Raw genomic sequence first — 22,359 nt, forward strand, 5'->3', positions numbered from 1 at the left:
GGAGAGGACCATGGGACTGTGGACACTTAATTTGGATACTTGGAAGGTGAAAATGGCACTGAATTCCTGAAAATAGACTCTATAAAGCAATATTTCAAATGTAGAAAGTTGTAAACAATGGTACCATGAACTTTCATATACTCACCAGCTAGTTTCACCAAATATTTTGATGGCATTGTTTTTGTTACATGTTTTAATTATACATTTTCAAAATATATGGCATAAAGAGTATATTAATTGAGGACTGGTTAAATAAATCAAAACATATCCATATATTGGAATATTAGGCAGTTATTTAAAATTCATGCATTAAGAGAATTTTCATTTAGATTAGAAATTCTTCATTAGGATATGAAATCACATGTATAATAGAATTCAGATTTCTTTAAAATATAGATATATGCAGAAACATGCAAACAAAATAAATATATAATAACAGTGATTATCTTTGGGTAGTGGGATTATGAGTTATTTTTGTTTTCCTTTTTATGCTTTTCTGTATTTTCCAGAATTTCTTCAAAATCCCTTCATAATTTTTTAAAAAATATTTTATGTATTCATTTGAGAGAGAGAACAAGAGAGAGGATGAGCTGGGGGAGAAGCAGATGGAGAGAGAGAGGGAAAGGCAGACTCCCCGCTTAAGCCTGATGGGGGACTGGATTCCAGGACTCTGGGATCATGCCCTAAGCTGAAGGCAGGTGTTTAACTGACCGAGCCACTCAGGCACCTGGAAAACAACTTCATGATTTTGAAAGATAAGTATTTTTTTTCTAAAGCAAAATAAATACTTTTTTTTTCTTTGCGTGTCACTAATATGGCCTTTTGTACTATGGCTGGGATGAGGGTAATATTTCAGCGTCCAAATGAAAGGGTAGAAAAGGAGCATGGGGGATGGAAAGGAAGAGAGATTTCCCTGGCTAACTCCAGGCTGGCCTGTGAAACATTTCCACCTGTCTCTCTTCTAGGGTATTGCCCCTCCTTTTGGAGAACTCTTTCCATATTTCCTGCTATATGCAGCATGTCATCAGGCATCTTTCTTCCTCCCTGCCAGGGAGGTGACATATTCCTATTCTGCTCTCCAGCACCCAGCACCATGCTGGCTCCACCGCATGCTGGCTGAGGTATCCCCGCATACTCACGGCATAGACAGGGAAGAGTTCCGGCGCGTTCAGGTCCCACTCGTTGATGTGGGAGCCGATCTGGACCCCGGGAAAGCCCAGCTCCTTTACGCAGCGCTCCATCTCCTTAACAGCAAGCTCAGGGGCCTGCATGGGCAATGTGCCCAGGCCCACAAACCTCTTGGGGTGGTTCGCAACAGTGGCAGCCAAGTCATTGTTTAAAAGCTGGCACAGATCTAGAGTGTCCTGAGGTTTGGCCTGGTGGAGACAGGTAAGGGAAGATCATATCATTCATAACCTACTTCTTTAGATATTTACTCTAACAACACCACCTGGGCTGAATCATTTGTCACTGTCCATTGCTTTTACTCCTCAGCAAGCTGGGGCACAGATTGAAATGGCCCCTGACTGCAGGAGACCAAAAGCCAATCACTGCAAAAGTAAAGAAAACTGCTAGTGTATTGCTGATTAATTAGAAAAATGGAAGTAATAATCAGAAGGGATGGACACAATTACTGGGCCAGTCATCCTATAGTAGAGTGGAAGGAGGGTGGACCACACCCTCCCACCCATCCCCGGACACCCAGGGGGTCAGCAAGGCTGATGGCTAGTGATGATGAACATTTTTTCATGTGTCTTAAACATTTGTATGTCTTCTTTGGAGAAGTGTCTGTTCATGTCTTCTGCCCATTTTTTGACATGATTATCTGTTTCATGTGTGTTGGGTTTGAGGAGTTCTTTATAGATCTTGGATATCAACCCTTTGTAGTGTCATTTGTATCTTCTTCCATTCTGTGGGTTGCCTTTTTGTTTTGTTGATTGTTTCCTTTGCTGTGCAGAAGCTTTTTATCTTGATGAAGTCCCAAACGTTCATTTTCGCTTTTGTTTTCTTTGTTTTTGGAGACTTGTCTTGAAAGAAGTTGCTGTGACCGATGTCAAAGAGGTTACTGCCCATGTTCTCCTCTAGGATTTAAATAGATTCCTGCCTCACTTTGAGGTCTTTCATCCCTTTCGAGTTTATCTTTGTGTATGGTGTGAGAGAATGGTCGAGTTTCATTCTTCTATACATAGATGTCCAATTTTCCCAGCACCATTTATTGAAGAGACTGTCTTGTTTCCACTGGATATTTTTCCCTGCTTTGTCAAAGATTATTTGACCATAGAGTTGAGGGTCCATATATGGACTTTCTATTCTGTTCCTTTGGTCTATGTGTCTGTTTTTGTGCCAGTACCATACTGTCTTGGTGATCACAGCTTTTTTTTTTTAAAGATTTTATTTATTTATTTGACAGATCACAAGTAGGCAGAGAGGCAGGCAGAGAGAGGGGGGGGGGAAGCAGACTCCCCGCTAAGCAGAGAGCCCGATGCGGGGCTTGATCCCAAGCTGAAAGCAGAGACTTTAACCCACTGAGCCACCCAGGCGCCCCGATGATCATAGCTTTGCAGTAAAGCTTGAAATCAGGCAACATGATGCCCCCAGCTTTGTTTTTATTTTTCAACATTTTCTTAGAGATTCAGGGTCTTTTCAGTTTCCATACAAATTTTAAGATTGTTGTTCCAGCACTTTGAAGAATGCCAGTGGAATTTTGATCAGGATGGCATTGAAAATATAGATTGCTCTGGGCAGTGTAGACATTTTAACAGTGTTTATTCTTCCAATACGTGAATATGGGATGCTTTTCCATCTTTTTGTGTTTTCTTCAATTTCTTTCATGAGTGTTCTGTAGTTCCTCAGGTACAGATCCTTTACCTCTTGGCAATTGTGGTAACAATTATAACAATTTGTTTTTAATTGTACCAATTTGAATTCAAATTGCCAGTTTGAATACCTTTTATTTCTCTTTGTTGTCTGTTTGCTGTTGCTAGGACTCCTAATACTATGTTGAACAAGAGTATTGAGAGTGGGCATCTTTGTTGTGTTCCTGATCTCAAAGGGAAGGCTGTCAGCTTTTTCCCATTGAGGATTGATACTCACTGTGGGTTTTTCATAGATAAGAGTTGATGAAATTGAGGAATGTTCCCTCTATCCCTATACCTTGAAGCATTTTAATCAGAAACAGGGTGCTGTGTTTTGTCAAATTCTTTCTCTGCATCAATTGAGAGGACCATGTGGTTCTTCTCTCTTCTCTTATTGATTTATTCTACCACATTGATTGATTTATGAATATTGAACCACCGTTGCATCCCAGGGATAAATCCCACCTGGTCATGGTAGATAAGCTTTTTAATGTACTCTTGGATCCTGTTCACTAGGATCTTGTGAATCTTGGCATCCATATTCATCAGGGATATTGGTCTGAAAGTCTCCTTTTTGATGGGGTCTTTGCCTGGTTTGGGGATCAAGGTAATGCTGGCTTCATAAAGTCTGGAAATTTTCCCTCTGTTTCTATTTTTTGAAACAGCTTCAGGAGAATAGGTATTATTTCTTCTATGGATGTTTGGTAGAATTAACCAGGGAATCTGTCAGGTCCTGGGCTCTTACTTTTTGGGAGGTTTTTGATCACTGCTTCAATCTCGTTACTAGATATTGGTCAATTCAGGTTGTCAATTTCTTCCTGTTTCAGTCTTGGTAGTTTATAGGTTTCCAGGAATGTATCCATTTCTTCTAGATTGCTTAACTTATTGGCATATAATTGTTGATAATAATTTCTGATGATTGTTTCTATTTCCTTAGTGTTAGTTGTGATCCCTCCCCCTTCATTCATAATTTTATTAATTTGGTTCCTCTCTCTTTTCTTTTGGATTAGTTTGGCCAGTGGTTTATTGATCTTATTAATTCTTTCAAAGACCCAACTTCTAGTTTTGTTGATGTGTTCTACTGTATCTCTAGTTTCTAACTCATTGATCTCTGCTCTAATCTTAACTAATCCCTTCTTGTGCATGGGGTTGGCTTAATTTATTGCTAATTTCCCAGATCTTTAAGGTGTAAAGAGAGTTGGTGTATTCGGGATATTTCAGCTTTTTTGAGTGAGGTTTGGATGGCTATGTATTTCCCCTTAGGACCACCTTTGCCATAACCATAGGTTTTGGACCGAAGTGTCTTCATTCTTATTGGTTTCCATGAATTGTTTAAGTTCTTCTTTGATTTACTGGCTGATCCAAACATTCTTAAGCAAGGTGGTCTTAGCTTCCAAGTGTTTGAATTTCTTCTAAACTTTTTCTTGTGGTTGAGTTCCAGTTTCAAAGCATTGTGGTCTGAGAATATGCAGGGGATAATCTCAATCTTTTGGTATTGGTTGAACCCTGATTTGTGACCCAGTATGTGATCTATTCTGGAGAAAGTTCCGTGTGTGCTCGAGAAGAATGACTATTCTGTTGCTTTAGGGTGGAATGTTCTGTATATATCTATGAGGTCCATCTGGTCCAATGTGTCAATCAAAGCTCTTGTTTCTTTGTTGATTTTCTGCTTAGATGATCTGTCTATTGCTGAGAGTGGCATGTTAAGATCCCCTACAATTAATGTATTCATATCAATATGACTGTTTATTTTGTTTAACAGTTGTCTTATGTAGTTGACTGTTCCCATATTGGGGATATAAATATTTACAATTGTTAGATCTTCTTGGTGGCTCAGTCGTTGGGCATCTGCCTTTGGCTCAGGGCATGGTCCCTGGGTCCTGGGATCGAGCCCCACATTGGGTTCCCTGCTCTGTGGGAGGCCTGCTTCTCCCTCTCTCACCCCTCTTGCTTGTGTTCCCTCTCTCGCTGTGTCTCTATCAAATAAATAAATAAATAAAAAGAATGATGTAATGTCCTTCTGTATCTCTGACTACAGTCTTTAGCTAAAAATCTAATTTATGTGATATGAGAATCACTACCCCAGCTTTCTTTTGAGGCCCATTGCCATGAAAGATGGTTCTCCATCCCTTCACTTTCAGTCTGGATGTATGTTTAGGTTTAAAAATATGTATCTTGGAGACAGCATATGGATGGGTCCTGTTGTTTTATTCAGTCTGCTACCCTATGCCTTTTTATGGGAGCATTTATGCTGTTCACATTGAGAATGATTATTGAAAGATAAGTTTTTATTGACATCATGTTGCCTGTGAAGTCCTTATTTCTATACATTGTCTCTGTAACTTTCTGTTCTGTCCACTCTTGGGTTCTTTCTTCTTTTATAGAACTACCCCTTAGTATTTCTTACACTGCTGGCTTGGTGGTCACATAATGTTTTAGACCTTGCCAGTTGTGGAAGCTCTTTATTTCTCCTTCCATTTTGAATGTCAGCCTTGGTGGATAAAGTATTCTTGGCTGAATATTCTTCTCATTTAGTGCCCTGAATATGTCTTGCCAACCCTTTCTGGATTGCCAGGTTTCTGTAGACAGATCTGACGTTATTCTGATGGTTCTTCCTCTGTACGTAAGGAATCTCTTCCCCAGCTGCCCTTAAGACCTCCTGTCTGAATTTATGATTTGTGAATCTCACAATTAAGTGTCTGGAGGTCTTTTTAGACTCGTTGATCTTGGGGGGTGTCCTCTCTGTCTCTAGGACACACACACTTGTTCCATTCCCCAGAATAGGGAAATTTTCATCCAGTATTTGTTCAACTATATCTTCTAGTCTTCTCTTTCTCCACCCCCTCAGGGATCCCAATAATTCTGACATTGGAACGTTTTGTTGTGTTACTTATTTCCCTAATTCTGTTTTCACAGCTTTTAAGTTGTTTGGTCCAGGCCTCCTCCTGATCCTGCTTTTCTATCTTCTGTCTTCTAGAAGATCACTGATCTTCTAGAAGATCACTAATCTGATCTTCTGCCTTGGTTACCCTAGCTGTTAAAGTATTTAGATTAGATTGGATCTCTTTGATAGCATTTTAAACTTCTGCTAGGTTGGCTTTCACTTCCCCCTTTGAGATTCTATGTTGCCACTAATGGTCTTCTCCAACCTAGCCATTGCCTGGACAATTTTTACCCTAGATTCCATTTCCAACATATTGTTTATGTCCATATCCAGTAGTTCTGTGGCAGAGGTCAAAGTCTCTGAATTTTTCCTCTGTTGGGTGTTCCTCTTCCTAGTCATTTTTGTGAGAGGTGGTTGAGGCGATGTATAGCTGAATATATCAACATGATACAGTCAAGGTGTCCCTTGGAAAGTTTTGGAACAATGGGAGGTCATCACCAAAAAGAAAGAAAAAAAGGAAAAAAGAAAGAGAAAAAGGAAAAAAAAAACCCAGCCAAAATGAGTTCCAAAAGTAAGGTTTATAAGGCATATAAACCAAAAACGAAGAAACAAGAAGACTGACAAAAGTAAGAGACAAGAAAGAAAAAAAAAAAAGAAAAAGAAAAACCCACCCAAAATGAACCACAAGAATAAATTTATACAGTGCAAAAGCAAAAACAAGTGCACAGAAACACTGACAGAAGAGTAAGATGGGAAGGTGGTTATAAACCCTTGATGTGGGTGTATCTTGTTATCTTTGTTAAAGGACTCAACTTCCCAGAGATACAGGGAAATTAAAACTGTCTTATATATAGGGGTAGTATCAAATAGGGAAAAAGGATTACCTTGAAGCTTATATCTATTTATATTTAGAAAAAAAAAAACCCGCCAGGTATATATATGAAAAAAGCTCAAGTTAAAAAGTTATTATGTTAAGAAAAAAGTTATTATGTAAAAACAAAAGTTATTATGCAATATGTAGTATTAAATATCTAGTTGTAATGGTGAGTAGGTTAAAAAAATACGATGAACCGTGAGAACTAATTAAAAAGAAAAGTTGTATCAATGAAATATACAGGTTTGGGGGCAATACCGGAGACTTAATATACTGTTTTCCCCTGATATTGGGGTTTTACAGTTTTATGGGGACCCTGTGGTTATTGTCCTCTTGTTCTTTTAGCTTGTCTTCTGGCGGAGGGGCATGCTGCGTTGTTTTTCAGTGGGTCTTGCTTTGGCTGAGTCACCCTGTCCCCTATCAAGTGGCTGGGCTATGGGGAAACTGGGTTTTTCAGGTTTTTGTCTTGAGGTTTTTGTTCTTGGGCAGCTTTTTGCGGCTTTTCAGAGGGCTAGTGCAAAAAGTAAACTGTCCACACATAGTGCTTGATCTCAGAGAGAAGCCTCAGTCTGCTCCCCCCTGGATCACCCAGAACACACAGACTCCCCCTCTGCAAACTCCGATGAACACTGCAACTTCCCACAGGCAGGTGGTGGAAGGCTGCGGACCTAGAGACTGTTGGCTGGGTCCCACACCAGGCTCTCTCACGTGCGGGTGGGAGTGCGCCCAGCCAAGCAGTGGCACAAGCATCGGAAAGCCAGAGGCTCAGGGATCATGGACTGGGGGCTGTGCTGCACTCTCTCTGGCGTGGGTGGTCAGAGGCACTGGCCATCCTGGGTCCATGGGTTAGGACTGTGCCCATGGCTACCCAATTCCACAGTTGCCCTTTAAGAAATTTTGCTCTTTTTGAGTGCTTTTAAGCAGACTCCAGGTTAATGCTGGTCCCCAAGCACAGGGTAATTTCGTACTGGGTTATTACTTTCCAGTGAGTCGCTTCTGGTGGCTCCTTCCCCCTTCTGTTTATCCTTCGATATCATTCTGAGCATTCCCCTCCATTTTACCTCTCCACTGATGATTTCCTGCCCCCATAGAGATCCAGAAGTGTATAATCTTACATCTCAGGCTGATTTCATGGGTGTTCAGAGTGTTCTGGTAGATATTTAGCTCACTTCAGGATGGGTTGAAATAGGGTTCTCCTACTTCTCTGCCATCTTGCCCCTCCTAACTCTCCTTTCCTTACTGTTTCTTTCCTTTTAACTTCATCCTACCTCCACTGGCAGGCATTTGGTACTTTCCAGAAATTCCAGCTGTTCGGTCAAAATAGTAGACACTTTGATAAATTTTCACATATTGAAGTCTTAGAGTTTTTTTTTATTAAAAAAACAATTGAGTCTAGAAGTGCCTGGGTAACTCAGTTTGTTAAGCTCCCAAGTCTTGATTTCAGCTCAGGTCATGATCTCAACATCATGAGATGGAACCATCCTTGGCCTCTGCACTCAGTGGGGAGTCTGCTTGGGATTCTTTCTCCCTTTCCCCCTGCTCCTCCCCACTCTTTGCACTTTCTCTCTCTCTTTCTCTCTCTCAAAAATAAAAAATAAAAGAAAATTAAAAAATGAATCTAATCGCAGGAACAGCTAAAGACTAAATAAAGCATTAATAGTGGAATATGAGCATGGGTGGGGAAAGTCCGCGTGAGCAGGTGATATTTCCATTACTCCTTAAATCACCACACGAATGAATATTCACTTGCTTGAGCAGATACTTAGTGCATCCCCAGCTGTGACCTCCCACAGCCTGTGATCATGCCTGAAGCTCAGTGCTAGAGATTTAATCTGTTGGGGAGAGGCATCCAAGTGCAGCAATCCCATTTTGAATTGTGTATTTCCCCCAGAGAGCCAGCATATCAAGCCATTATTATTGTTCTCACTTTTTGGCCATTATCATCTCAGAATAAACTGGCTTGTCAGTGACTGAGGAAGGCACTGCAAGAATGAATCATGAGACAGGTAAGTTCTGAAGGAATTCAGGTTGAGTCTAGAAGTACCCTGTTCAGTGGAAATGTAATGCGAGTCACACGTTGACCTGTGGCTCCTGGCTACTGTTCTGGACTGTGCGGGTCTAGAGCAAGAACATGACTAGGAAGAATGCCTGGGAAGGGACACTGCAGTATGCAAAACTGGGGATCCCTGGTGATCTCTAAAGGGGAGGAGAGTTGGGGGGGGATAATGTCAAGACTTGAGGCATCTGTCCACTCACTAGTGAGCTGAACATGAGCCTTCACCAACCAATGAGACCATTTAAGTTTTCACACTTACCCAGTAACTAAACATGACAGGAACTGTGGAAAGGGCTTGCACAGTCACTCCTAGACACAGACACAAAGAAAGGCAAAGGTGATGAGAAGAATAGTCCAGGCATTCCTCCTGCATTTGCCATGGCCCAGCATGTCTCCATCCCACCCTCCCCTCCCCTGCTTCTCCTCCCTATCCCCCTGAGAGGCTCTCTGTCCCAGGCTTCCCTTATCCTACAGTTCTAGGTCTAGGGGGAAGAGTAAATGCTGGGCAAAAATGAGCTCATTCAGGGCAGAAGATATGAACAGACACTTCTCCAATGAAGACATAAAAATGGCTATCAGACACATGAAAAAATGTTCATCATCACTAGCCATCAGGGAGATTCAAATTAAAACCACATTGAGATACCACCTTACACCAGTTAGAATGGCCAAAATTAGCAAGACAGGAAACAACATGTGTTGGAGGGGATGTGGAGAAAGGGGAACCCTCTTACACTGTTGGTGGGAATGCAAGTTGGTGCAGCCACTTTGGAGAACAGTGTGGAGATTCCTCAAGAAATTAAAAATAGAGCTTCCCTATGACCCTGCAATTGCACTACTGGGTATTTACCCCAAAGATACAGATGTAGCGAATTAATCTGTACCCCAATGTTTATAGCAGCAATGGCCACGGTCGCCAAACTGTGGAAAGAACCAAGATGCCCTTCAACGGACGAATGGGTAAGGAAGATGTGGTCCATATACACTATAGAGTATTATGTCTCCATCAGAAAGGATGAATACCCAACTTTTGTATCAACATGGATGGGACTGGAAGAGATTATGCTGAGTGAAATAAATCAAGCAGAGAGTCAATTATCATATGGTTTCACATATTTGTGGAGCATAGCAAATAGCATGGAGGACAAGGGGAGTTGGAGAGGAGAAGGGAGTTGAGGGAAATTGTAAGGGGAGGTGAACCATGAGAGACTATGGACTCTGAAAAACAATCTGAGGGTTTTGAAGGGGCGGGGGGTGGGAGGTTGGGGGAACCAGGTGGTGGGTAATGGAGAGGGCACGGATTGCATGGAGCACTGGGTGTGGTGCAAAAACAATGAATACTGTTACACTGAAAATAAATTTTAAAAATTAAAAAAAAAAATGAGCTCATTCAAGAAAAGACTAAGAGGCCCCATTTGTAAAGGGATATTTCTACCCTCCTCTCCCTGTGAAGTTTTATTTAAGCAAGACATTTTTCCATCAATTCTTTCAGAGCTTTTCATCTTAGGTTATGTGTGACAGAGAGTGCTTCTCAACCACCTTCCCTTTTAATTCATCTCCTTAGTGAGCCTGGGTGGAGTCCCACTGTCTGGAATGCACAGAATGAGTCTCTTTGGTAGGCGCCAGAATCCAGCAACCAGGATGCCTAAAATCTTTTGTCTTCAAGCTCCAGGAGCTGGGGTATCAGGAGAGGTGCTGCCAGACTGAGCTGGCTCTTTTTTCTTTTGTAGCTACATCCAATCCACTGGCAAGTCCGGTTAGTTACTCTGATTCTTTTCATTGCCCACCTATCCCACCCCTTTTACTACCTGGTCCAAGCCACCAGCATACATGGACCACTGCAGAAGCCTCAACTGGTCTCCTACTATCATTCTTGTCCTCTTAAAGTTTGTTCTCTCCTCAGAAGTCAGAGTAAGGCTTAAAAATCCGATTAAGTCACTTCCTTGCTTCAAACTTCCAAGGACTTTTCATCACACTTGGAATAAAATCTAGACTTGAACGTGGTCTGTAAGGCCCCACGCAGTCTCTCCCAGGGCTCACCTTGTGCTTTGTTGGCCCTCTGCCTGTTCTTTGGAGTGCTTTCCTACCCCAGAACTTTGCACTGCTGTTCCACTGAGTGGAATGTTCTTTGGCTCATCACAGGATGGGTTCCTTTTCACCCTTAGGTCGATTGGGATGTCACCTCCTCAGAGAGTCCTTCCCCAACTCCAGCCACTCTCTACACCATTGTTCTGTTTCCTCCCTTTTCTATGTAATCTGTCATTACTGTGTTTAGTTGTTTACTCTGTGGATTCTACTATGAAGGTAGACACTACTTAAGCCTGACTGTCCATGCCATATCTCTAGTGTCCAGAGCCATGACTGCCATGTTGAACAGACCCAGTAAATGAAAGAATTAATCATTATGTAGTGAGGACTAGAGACTGCAGTGTTTAATTAGAAAGCACTGTTAAAACATTGTTGCTGTAATGTTTATGCTCATTGATTAGGATAAAATAGATGAGCTCCTTTCAATTATAAAATCTTTACATTTTACCTAAATACTTTTGCCTATATTACACTATTTCATTTCTACATTTTATAGATTAGATGTAAGGTCACTGGTTTGAAAGTGGTGGGGTGAGGCTCCTATCCAACATTTTTCCTTCCCTCTACCTCACAGGCCATTACATGTCACATAGTTCAGATTAAAATTGCACTATTTATGTATCACTTGGTTTGGATACATATTCTTTGGTCTCTGAGAACTGAAAGGGAAAAAAGAAGCCTAATCCATTTGGAACTTCTCTTTTTTAAAATGGGGGTTTTAACCCTATGGCATAACTCCCCAGACTTACCTCTTGATTAAAATGGAGAGGGGGAATGTCATAAGAACAAATGTTTAGGGGCGCCTGGGTGGCTCAGTGGTTAAAGCCTCTGCCTTCAGCTCAGGTCATGATCTCAGGGTCCTGGGATCGAGTCCCGCATCGGGCTCTCTGCTCAGCAGGGAGCCTGCCTCTTCCTCCTCTCTCTCTCTCTGCCTGCCTTTCTGTCTACTTGTGATCTGTCTGTCAAATAAAAAAAAATAAAAAAAAACAACCCACAAATGTTTAGGCCCTCCTTTGGACATTCTGATTCAGTGGAGTGGGCCTGAAAAAGAATTTTAACAAACATCCCAGGTGATCCTTATCCTGAGAGAGGTTTGGGGAGAGATTTTGTGGTAGAATGAGAGAAACAGCCCTAGGTACAATCCTAGATCTGCCATTACTAGCTGTGTGATCCTGAACAAATCACTTAACCTCCTTGCCTCCCTTAGTAGGTACAATGGGTCCTATTGCAGGCCCTTTCCACAGTTTCTGTTGTAAGTAGGTACAATAATACCTGCCTTCAGAGATGCTGAGAGAGGATGAGGTGTGAGCAGGTATTTGCTCACATCCCTCAGACTCCACTGGGGCCTCTTAGCGTCCTTCATGCAGAGAGGACTGAGCTCCCACTCCAGCCCTTACCAGGCCTAGATCCCTCTCTAGTCCTGACCTTCCTGGGTTGATCCCAGAACCAGCTTCAAGAGGAACTCAACTTAGTTGAGGACTTGGGAACACAGATGTATCATCTTGTTGTTATCTTAGTATTTTGGTCTTTCTCAGCTCCATGTTGGATCTTGTGGTGAAATGACCCAGGGTCTGCTGGTTACATTTTCCTCCCCATGAAGATGGCATGGATTGCTGAAATCTTCTATGCTGGGCATTTCATCATTTTATTTTCTTACCTCCACAGAGGTGGTAGGATATTGTTGTTAAGCCCCTGGGGTGTCAGACTGCCTGGGTTTGAATCCTGTTTCTGCCCCCTGCAAGCTGTGTGATCTTGGGCAATTTGCTTAATCTCTGTCCCTCACTTTCTTTTTCTATAAAATAGGCATAATAGTAGATACTATCTCCTAGGGTTGTTATGGGGATTAAGTGAGTTAATACATGGTAGGTACTGAGAACAGTACCTGGTGCGAAGTAAGTGTTCAGCCAGGGTTAGTCATGACAATTCTCTCAAGGATAGCCATGGAATGAAACACAAAACGAAACCCGAAGGAGACACACTTCATCTAAACTGCAGTCATAAGCTGTGATTCTCACAACAGCCATCTGAATCTCATTTCTATAGTTTTCTCCTTGAAACAATGAGTCCTTGCTCAAACTTCACATTTATTTATTTTTTCTTTTTAAAATTTTAATTTTATTTCACTCAAATTCAATTAATTAACATATGGTGTATTATTAGTTTCAGAGGTAGAGTTTAGTGATTCATCAGTTGCATATAACACCCAGTGTTCATTATATCAAGTGCCCTCCTTAATGCCCATCACCCAGTTACCCCATTTCCCACCCACCTCTCCTCCAGCAACCCTCAGTTTCCTAGAGATCAGAGTCTCTTATAGTGTGTCTCCCTCTCTGATTTCATCTTATTTTATTTTTCCCTCCCTTCTCCTATGGTCCTCTGTTTTGTTACTTAAATTCCATGTGTGAATGAAATCATATGATCATTGTTTTTCTCTGATTGACTTATTTCAGTTGGGATAATATCCTCTAGTTCCATCTATGTTGCTGCAAATGGTAAAATTTCATTTTTTTGATTGCTGAGTAATATTCCATTGTATATATATACATACCACATCTTTTTTCTTGATTCATCAGTGGATAGACATCTGGGTTCTTTCCATATTTTGGCTGCTGTGGACATTGCTGCTATAAACATTGAGGTGCAGGTGCCCCTTTAAATCATTATGTTTGTGTCCTTTGGATAAATATCTAGTAGTGCAATTGCTGGGTCATAGGGTAGCTCTATTTTTAACTTTTTGAGGAAACTCCAAACTGTTTTCCAGAGTGGCTGCACCAGATTGCATTCCCATGAACAGTGTAAGAGTGTTCCCCTTTTAGCACATCCTCACCAACATCTGTTATTTCCTGATTTGTTAACTTTAGCCGTTTTGACTGGTGTAGGGTGATACCTCATTGTGGTTTTCATTTCTATTTCCCTGATGCTGAGTGATATTTAGCATTTTTTCATGTGTCTGTTAGCCATTTGTATGTTTTCTTTGGAGAAATGTCTGTTCATGTCTTCTTCCCATTTCTTAATTTTTAAAAAAGATTTTATTTATCTATTTGAGAGAGAGGGAGAGAGTGTGCAAAAGTGTGGGGAGGGGCATAAGGAGAGGGAAAAATAGAGGCTCTGGTGAGCAGGGAGCCTGATGTGGGGCTCAATCCCAGCACCCCGGGGATAATGACCCGAGCCAAAAGCAGACTTAACCAACTGAGCCACCCAGGCACCCTGACTTCTGCCCATATTTTGATTGATTTTTTGTTTTTTGGGGTGTTGAGTTTGATAAGACACTTGCAAATATCTTCTCCCATTCTGCAGTTTGTCTTTTAGTTTTGTCAACTGTTTCTTTTCTGTGCAAAAGCTTTTTATCTTGATGAAATCTCAATAGTTCATTTTTGCTTTTGTTTCCCTTGCCTTTGAAGTCGTGTCTAGCAAGAGGTTGCTGTGGCAAACGTCTCAGAGTTTACTGCCCGTGCTCTCCTCTAGGATTTTGATGGATTCCTATTTCACATTTAGGTCTTTCATCCATTTTGAGTTTATTTTTGCATATGGTGTAAAAAAAATGGTCCAGTTTCATTCTTCTGCAAGATGCTATCCACTTTTCCTAACACCATTTGTTGAAGAGACTGTCTTTTTTCCACTGGATATTCTTTCCTGCTTTGTTGAATATTAGTTAACCATAGAGTTGAGGGACCATTTCTGGGTTCTCTATTCTGTTCCATTTATTTGTATCTGTTTTTCTGCCAGTACTATACCATCTTGGTGATTGCAGCTTTGTGATTGAGGATGATGTCCAGAATTGTGATGCCATCAGTTTTGGTTTTCTTTTTCAACATTCCTTTGTCTATTTGTGGTCTTTTCTTGTTCCATAAGTTTGAGGATTGTTTGTTCCAGCCCTGTGAAAAATATCGATGGTATTTTGATAGGGATTGCGTTAAGTGTGTAGATTGCTTTGGGTATCATGATATTTGAACAATATTTGTTCTTCTAATCCATGAGCATGGATTGTTTTTTCCACTTCTTTATGTCTTCCTCAATTTCTTTCATAAGTGTTCTATAGTTTTCTGAGTACAGATCCTTTGCCTCTTTGGTTAGGTTTATTCCTAGATATCTTATGGTTTGGCTGTAATACTGATTGGGATTGATTCTTTAATTTCTGTTTCTTTTGTCTCATTGTTACTGTATAGAAATGTAGCTGACTTCTGTGCATTGATTTTATATCCCACCCCTTTACTAAATTTCTGTATGAGTTCTAGCAATTTTTTTCATGGACTCTTTTGGATTTTCAACATAAGAGTATCGTCATCTATGAAGAGTGAAAGCTTGACTTCTTTGTCAGTTTGGGTGCATTTTATTTCTTTTTGTTCTCTGATTGTTGACACTAGGTCTTCTAATACTATATTGAATAACAGTGGTGAGAATAGACATCCCTGTCATGTTCCTAACCCTAGGACTCTGTTTTTCCCCATTGAGGATGATATTCTCTGTGGCTTTTTCATATATGGCTTTTATGATATTGAGGTATGTTTTCTCTATCCCTACACTGAAGAGAGTTTTTATCAAGAAAGGATGCTGTGTTTTGTGAAATGCTTTTTCTGCATCTATTGAGAGGATCATATGGTTTTTGTCCTTTTTTAAAAAAATTAAAGTGCTATACCACATTGATTGATTTGTGGATGTTGAACCAACCTTGCAGCCCAGGAATAAATCCCACTTGGTTGTGGTGAATAATCCTTTTAATGTGCTGTTGGATACTATTAACTATTATCTTGGTGAGAATTTTTGCAATCATATTCTTCAGGGATATTGGTCTATGATTCTCCTTTTTGGCAGGATCTTTGTCTGGTCTTGGGATCAAGGTAATGCTGGCCTCAAAGAATGAATTTGGAAGTTTTCCTTCCATTTCTATTTTTTGAAACAGCTTCAGAAGAATAGGTATTAATGCTTTTTTAAATGTTTGGTAGAATTCCACTGGGAGGCCACCCAACCCTGAAGTTTGTTTGTTGGAAGATTTTTTATTACTGCTTCAATTTCTTTGCTAGTTATGTCTCTGTTCAGGTTTTCTATTTCTTTTTGTTTTTATTTTGATAGTTTGTATGTTTCTAGGAATGTATTCATTTCTTCCAGATTGCCTAATTTTTTGGCATATAGTTGCTCATAATATGCTCTTATAATTGTGTTTCTTCAGTGTTGGTTGTGATCACCTCTTTCATTTATGATTTTATTAATTTAGGTCCTTTCTCTTTTCTTCTTGTGAGTCTGTCTAGGGGTTTATTGATCTTGTTAATTCTTTCAAAGAACTAGCTCCTAGTTTCGTTGATCTGTTCTACTGTTCTTTTGATTACTAGTTCATTGATTTCTGCTCTAATCTTTATTAATTCTTTTCTTCCCCTGGGATTAGGCTTTATTTGCTCTTCTTTCTCCAGCTTCTTTTGGTGTAAGGTTAGGTTGTGTATGTGAGATGTTTTTTGTGTCTTGATAAAGGCCTGTATTGCTATATACTTCCCTCTTAGGACCACCTTTGCTGCATCCCAAAGGTCCTAAATGGTTGTGTTTTCATTTTCATTTGTTTCCATGAACTTTTAAAATTCTTTTTAAATTTTCTGGTTGACCCATTCATTCTTTAGTAGAATGCTCTTTAATCTCCATGTATTTGTATTCCTTCCAAATTTTCTCTTGATTGGGTTCAAGTTTTAAAGCACTGTGGTCTGATAATATGCAGGGAATAATCCTAGTCTTTTGGTACTGGATGACACCTGATTCATGGCCCAGTATGTGAAGTATTCTGGAGAATGTTCCATGTGCACTCTAGAAGAATGTGTATTCTGCTTTAGGATGAAATGCTCTGAATATCTCTCTGAAGTCCATCTGGTCCAGTGTGTCATTTAAAGTCCTTGTTTACTTGTTGATCTTCTGCTTAGATGATCTGCCCATTGCTGTGAATAGTGTGTTGATGTTTCCTACTATTAATGTATTATCAATGTGTTTCTTTATTTAGGTTATTAGTTGGTTTATATAATTGGCTGCTCCCAAGTTAGGGGAATAAGTATTTACAATTGTTAGATCTTCTTGTTGGATAGACCCTTTTATTCTGATATAGTGTCCTTTGCCGTCTCTTATTACAGTCTTTGGTTTTAAAATCTAGTTTGTCTGATGCAAGCTACTCCAGCTTTCTTTTGATGCCCATTAGCATGGCAAGTTGTTCTGCACTCCCTCACTTTCAATCTGGAGGTGTCTTTGGGTCTAAAATGAATCTCTTATAGACAACATATCAATGGGTCTTGTTTTTTAATCCATTCTGATATCCTGTGTCTTTTGATTGGAGCATTTACATTAAAAGTAATTATTGAAAGATATGAATTTAGTAACATTATATTACCTGTAAAGTCCTTGTTTCTGTATATTGTCTATTCCTTTCTGGTCTTTGGTACCTTTGGGCTGTCTCTTCACTCAAAGGATCCCCTTTAGTATTTCTTGCAGGGCTGGTTTAGGGATGACAGATTCTTTCAGTTTCTGTTAGTCCAGGAAGCTCTTTATCACTCCTTCTATTCTGAATGAGAGCCTTGCTGGATAAAGTATTCTTGGATGCATATTTTTCTCATTTAGCACCGTGAATATATCATGCCAGTCCTTTCTGGCCTGCCAGGTATCTGTGGACAGGTCTGCTTCCAAACTATCTTTCTACCCTTGTAGGTTAAAGACCTCTTGTCCCGAGCTGCTTTCAGGATTTTCTCTTTACCTCTGAGATTTGCAAGCTTCACTATTATATTTTGAGGTGTTGACCAATTTTATTGATTTTGAGCGGGTTCTCTGTACCTTCTGGACTTGAATGCCTGTTTCCTTCCCCAGATTATGGAAGTTCTCAACTATTATTGGTTTAAATAAACTTCTGACCCCTCTCTTTCCTCTTCCTCTGGGACTCCAATTATTTTAATATCATTTGTTTATCTCTCTTTCTCACCATTTTTATTCTCTGTCATTTTATCTTCTATATCACTGACTCTTTGGCCTCATTTATCCTAGCAGTTAGAGTCTCCATTTCTTATTGCATCTTAGTAATAATCGTTTAGATTTCAGCCCGATTATAGTTCATTTCTCCAGTAAGAGATTCTCTAGTGTCTTCTATGCTTTTTTCAAGCCCAGCTAGTGCCCTTTATAATCATTGTTTTGAATTCTAGTTCTGACATCTTACTTATATCCATATTGATTAAATCTCTGGCAGTGAGTACTGCCTCCTGTTCTTTTTTTGGGGGGTGAGTTTTTCAATCTCATCCTTATGTCCAGAAAAGAATAGATGAAAGAGATAAAATACAAAAATAGCAACAACAATACCAGAAAAATATGCACTAAACAATTTAGAAGATAACAGAAAACAAACAAACAAACAAACAAACAAAATAAATAAAAAGAGAGAGAGAGAGAGAGAACAGTCAAACAAGCTGTAGAAGAGAACTCAACAGTAAATTAGATCCTGGGTGTATTTTGGTCCATTTTTTAGAAGAAACTAGGTCCTAAAATAGGAAAGAAAGAAAAACTATATATAAAAATAAAATTGAATACAAGGAAACAAAAAATGAAATATATATATATAATGTAAATGTAAAAATAAAAATAAAAAAAGACTTAAAAAAAGAATTGATAAAATAAACTAGCTGAAAAGAAAAAATATAAAATGGAAAGACTAAAGAATAATGAGAAAAAACCCACAAATGCTGTATACTGTTTTCCCCAAGAGCTAAAGTTTTGCAGTTCTCTGTGATTGGTAAATTTGGTATTAGCCAGATGTTTGTGCTGGTCTTCTGGGGGAGGGGACTGTTGTGCTGATTCTCAAGGTGTCTTTGCCCGGACAGAATTGCACCCCTTGCCAGGGGACCAGGCTCAGTGTAAGCAGTTCCAGATTGCACTAAGTAGTGCTGTTTTGCTCCCTGAAGGCTTTTAGCACTGATTGCTTTGTGGGGGGAAGGATGAAAATGGCAACACCCCAATATCTAGTCCCAGAGCTGACGTTTGTGTACCCCACTCTTCAGTGAGTCCTTACAGAAAAGCAATTGATCACTCTTGTCTCCCTGTTTTTTTTCCCTCTCCCTCTGAGATTTTAAGGAAAATAAATCATTTTCTTTAGTTGAGGTGAAAAAACTGCTTCCTAAGTTCATATGTTTCCTTGAGAGGAAACACAGCAAATGTAATTAAGAGATAAACTATGATATAATCCTCTTCAAATTCCATGCTGTCCATAGACGTACTTCATAGTCTCCATAATTATCTAGCTGAATTCCAGGGACTAGATGAAATTAGGGTCCCCTATGCCTCCACCATCTTCACTCTGAACTTTGCATGTAGATCAAACCTTGCTCTTTGCTCTAAGCCTGGGAAGTTTTTTCTCTCTCACTCCTCTCCCACTCCCATATACTTCTGGAACAGAGGCGTATACTCTGTGTTCTGTGGAATGGTCCACAGAGGTGCTTTAGACTTTCTGTAAAATTCAATTTGAATGCTATTTAAATATACTTATAATTGTTTAAAAAAAAAACTATAAGGAAGTATCCTAGACCAAGTTCTAACATGCCAAAGACTACCTACTTATTTGGGACTGGCGAGTTAACTCATTTTGTGCAGATTTTGGTATAAAATGTCTTCTTCTATCTCTGTATATGTTTGAAGTTCTTATAAATTTGTCTTTGATTAAGAAGGTGATAATTCCAAGCTGCTCTTTCATTTGTGTGTATGCATTGTTTGTTTTCTTTTTTGACTCTAGACTACCCATGTTGAAATTTAAGCCTGACAGTATTATAGTAGTGAGTTCCCTGTCACGGCCCCTGGTCAGGGCTCACATGTGTCTAGAAGGCTCAGTGCATCTTCTTGGAGGATATACTCCTCAAGTCACATGGTCAACCAGGTAGTAATAAGTAAAAGTACAACGTGGCCATCATACCATATTTTAGATAGTCTTAAAAATTCTTTTAAATTTGAGAGACTTGTTTGCTTTTTAGAAGTAAACTAAGGAAAATCAAGCAGTTCTTAGAAATTGTTAGTGATTCAGCTTTGAAACAAGAATTTCCCAATTTTCCTCTTTCAAATTTTTGGGTTAGCTTCATTGTTTTTTATTATTATTGTTGGTTACATCATAGAGTATTCTGAGATTATTATGCAATTAACTCTCTTTTTAACTACTCCCGTTTCCACCCCTTATACATCAATGGGGACATTCTGTGTACTGTGCATTGAGACAAACTATAGAAAGAATATGGATCCTGAATCTGATAAGCAAGTAGTTGGCATCCTTAATTGTGAATTCTCATTTTTTATGGTTTTAGTTGACTTCATAGTAAGTACTCTACATTTGAGCTTAACAAGTTTGAAATAATAAAATACTACTTTTATCTTTTTGATGATGTAACATTCTACTTTAAAACAGGGTATACCTGATTATAAAAGTTTAAACCCACACTTTCTAAAAGCATTGTATTAGAAGCAAAGCTGAATAGCCTGTCCTGTAGAGAAAAGTCAATCAGAAGCTGCCATCACATTAATCACATTAAGTGGTGAACAGACTTTTAGAGGCAGATGTTGCTTTTATATCAGATGCAAACATTGGTAGCATTTCTCGCCCAACTACCTGTTTGGTCCATTTGTCTAATACGAACTTCTGGATCCCAGCAGTTCTCTTGGATCACTCTGAAGACCTTCCCATCTTTCAGCATCTTTGCTTCTCCCTAGGGCAGAAAACTCGCATTAGCAAAAGGTTGACCTAGGCTTACTTAGATTTATTCTTCCTTGTATGCTTTGGAACATGTGTTTTGGAACATGGTTCTCTACATGTTCCAAAATTTGGGGGGGGGAGTGGTTTACTTAATCCTTAGAGAAGTAGAAGTCTGTTCATTTAATGGGACTCAGCTTTTCATCCTCGTGCCTTAATGTTGGCCTGGAATTGAAGAGGTGTGCTCTCTTCATGTCAGTGACTGGACACGGAACAAGGTCATGGTTATGGCCTTTTGGGGCTGCATACTGAGCATGGCTGGTCATCTTGCGGATCTCAACTGCTGGCTACAGGACCTGAGAGGATGGCCCAGTGTCTGGAAAACTCCAGACCCATAACATTGGACTTGGAAAGGGCCTTTGAGATAGACTGTCTAGTCCAACCCTCTTGTTTTACAGAGAAGAAACAGATGGATAGTGACAGTAAATGAGTTGTCTAACAGAGCAGGGCTCACTGATGTCAACACCTGCAGGACAAGGCAGACAATGAAGTGAATCAGTCTAGTAGCAGGTATGAAATTCGGTGCTAAGTTGTTAGCTTCCACCAGACATCATGCCTGCCTGTGTATGTTACATTTAATACTCAGTGCAAAGAGTCCTCTAAAGTGGACTTTCAATTTGTAATTCCTAAAGAAAAGGGAAAGGTGTGATCAAGGTCCCTGAAATCATAGTGATCAAGTTCAAATCCCCATTCTACCACTTACTGTGTAAACTTGAGCAAGTTAAACAATATCGCTGAGCCTCAATTTGCTCATCTTTAAAATAGGAATAATAATGTGACTTAACTTGAATGGATCTTGTAAGCATGAAATGGGATAATCCATTTAATACACTTAGTGGAGTTTCTGACACAAGTTAAGTGCTAGTTATTCTAAGTATTAGTTTTTAATGATGTATGGCTAATTAGGGAATAGACTATCTTCTGATATTCCCCTGCTTTGATGGCACATCACCCCTCATGGTGCTTCAGGGCCTCAGGATTGCCCTTGCGCCCTATGTGATGGCTGAATGGTCATGTGGTGATCAAAGGCCTTGAGCTCTGCTTGATGGAGTCTTTCACCTTCCTCCTCTTCCTCTAGGCTTGATTGTGAGTGGTACACAGGCCCTGCCACAGCTTTTTTCTTCATCCTTCTATTCCTTGGACAAGAACTTCTCCATCCCACGCATGGAGAAATTTGACCACTTTTCACCTTCAAGTGTGGCAGCCCATTCATATCTGGCATGCATACGTAAGACCTCACATCCAAGTTTTCATTTCTCATGGCTGGGGAAAAGATCACTGAACAATGACTTGTATACTTGATATAGCTGTCCATACCTAGGCAGACCTGAGTCTCTTGACATTAGGACATCATGATTTATTTGCCTCAGTTCCCATCCTTTGTTGACCTGGCAGCATCTGAACCACCTTCCCAGATTGGGCAATCTCCTGTGAGAGTCTTGGTGGAGGCAGGTCCCAGATACCCTCTCATAAAGCCTCAGAGCCCCAGTGCTTGCTCTCCTTGCCCCAAGTTTGACCAGCAATACTTAGTTTTTAATCAAGAGGAAGTGATGCTAAAAGACAGGATTGGTGAATTCTGCCAGTGATTTCAGCAGTGACCCTGTGCTGTATCCATTGGCAGTCGTGCTGGTGGCAGTGTTCAGTGTCCATCTGGGAGGCAGCAGCCAGGCTAGGGAGTCCTGTGGTATGGCCTTGGCTGTGGCTTCAATCACCTGAACATCTTATGAGTGGTTCCCTAGGCATTTGCAATTCTGGAGGGGCTTGAGACACTTGCAACCAATTCCTTTTTTGCTTAAACTGGCCATTATTGGTTTCTGTTGTTCACAAAAAAGATTCCTGAATAATACTGATTGCACAAATAGAATA

General features: G+C 40.0%; 1 protein-coding gene across 1 annotated transcript in view; it reads right to left on the minus strand.

The window, feature by feature from the left end:
• The window catches only part of ACMSD (aminocarboxymuconate semialdehyde decarboxylase), an 83,392-nt gene that overhangs the window by 43,031 nt on the left and 18,002 nt on the right, over positions 1–22,359 (minus strand). Inside the window, exons 3-5 of the mRNA XM_032856180.1 lie at positions 20,353–20,449; positions 8,929–8,978; positions 1,140–1,376 (exon numbers count right to left, since the gene is read on the minus strand). Of these exons, the coding sequence (XP_032712071.1) occupies positions 1,140–1,376; positions 8,929–8,978; positions 20,353–20,449 (384 nt within the window). The remainder of the gene's footprint in view (positions 1–1,139; positions 1,377–8,928; positions 8,979–20,352; positions 20,450–22,359) is intronic.

This window comes from Lontra canadensis, unplaced genomic scaffold (genome assembly GCF_010015895.1).
Source record: "Lontra canadensis isolate GAN:19392208 unplaced genomic scaffold, GSC_riverotter_1.0 scaffold11, whole genome shotgun sequence".
Lineage (NCBI taxonomy): Eukaryota > Metazoa > Chordata > Mammalia > Carnivora > Mustelidae > Lontra > Lontra canadensis.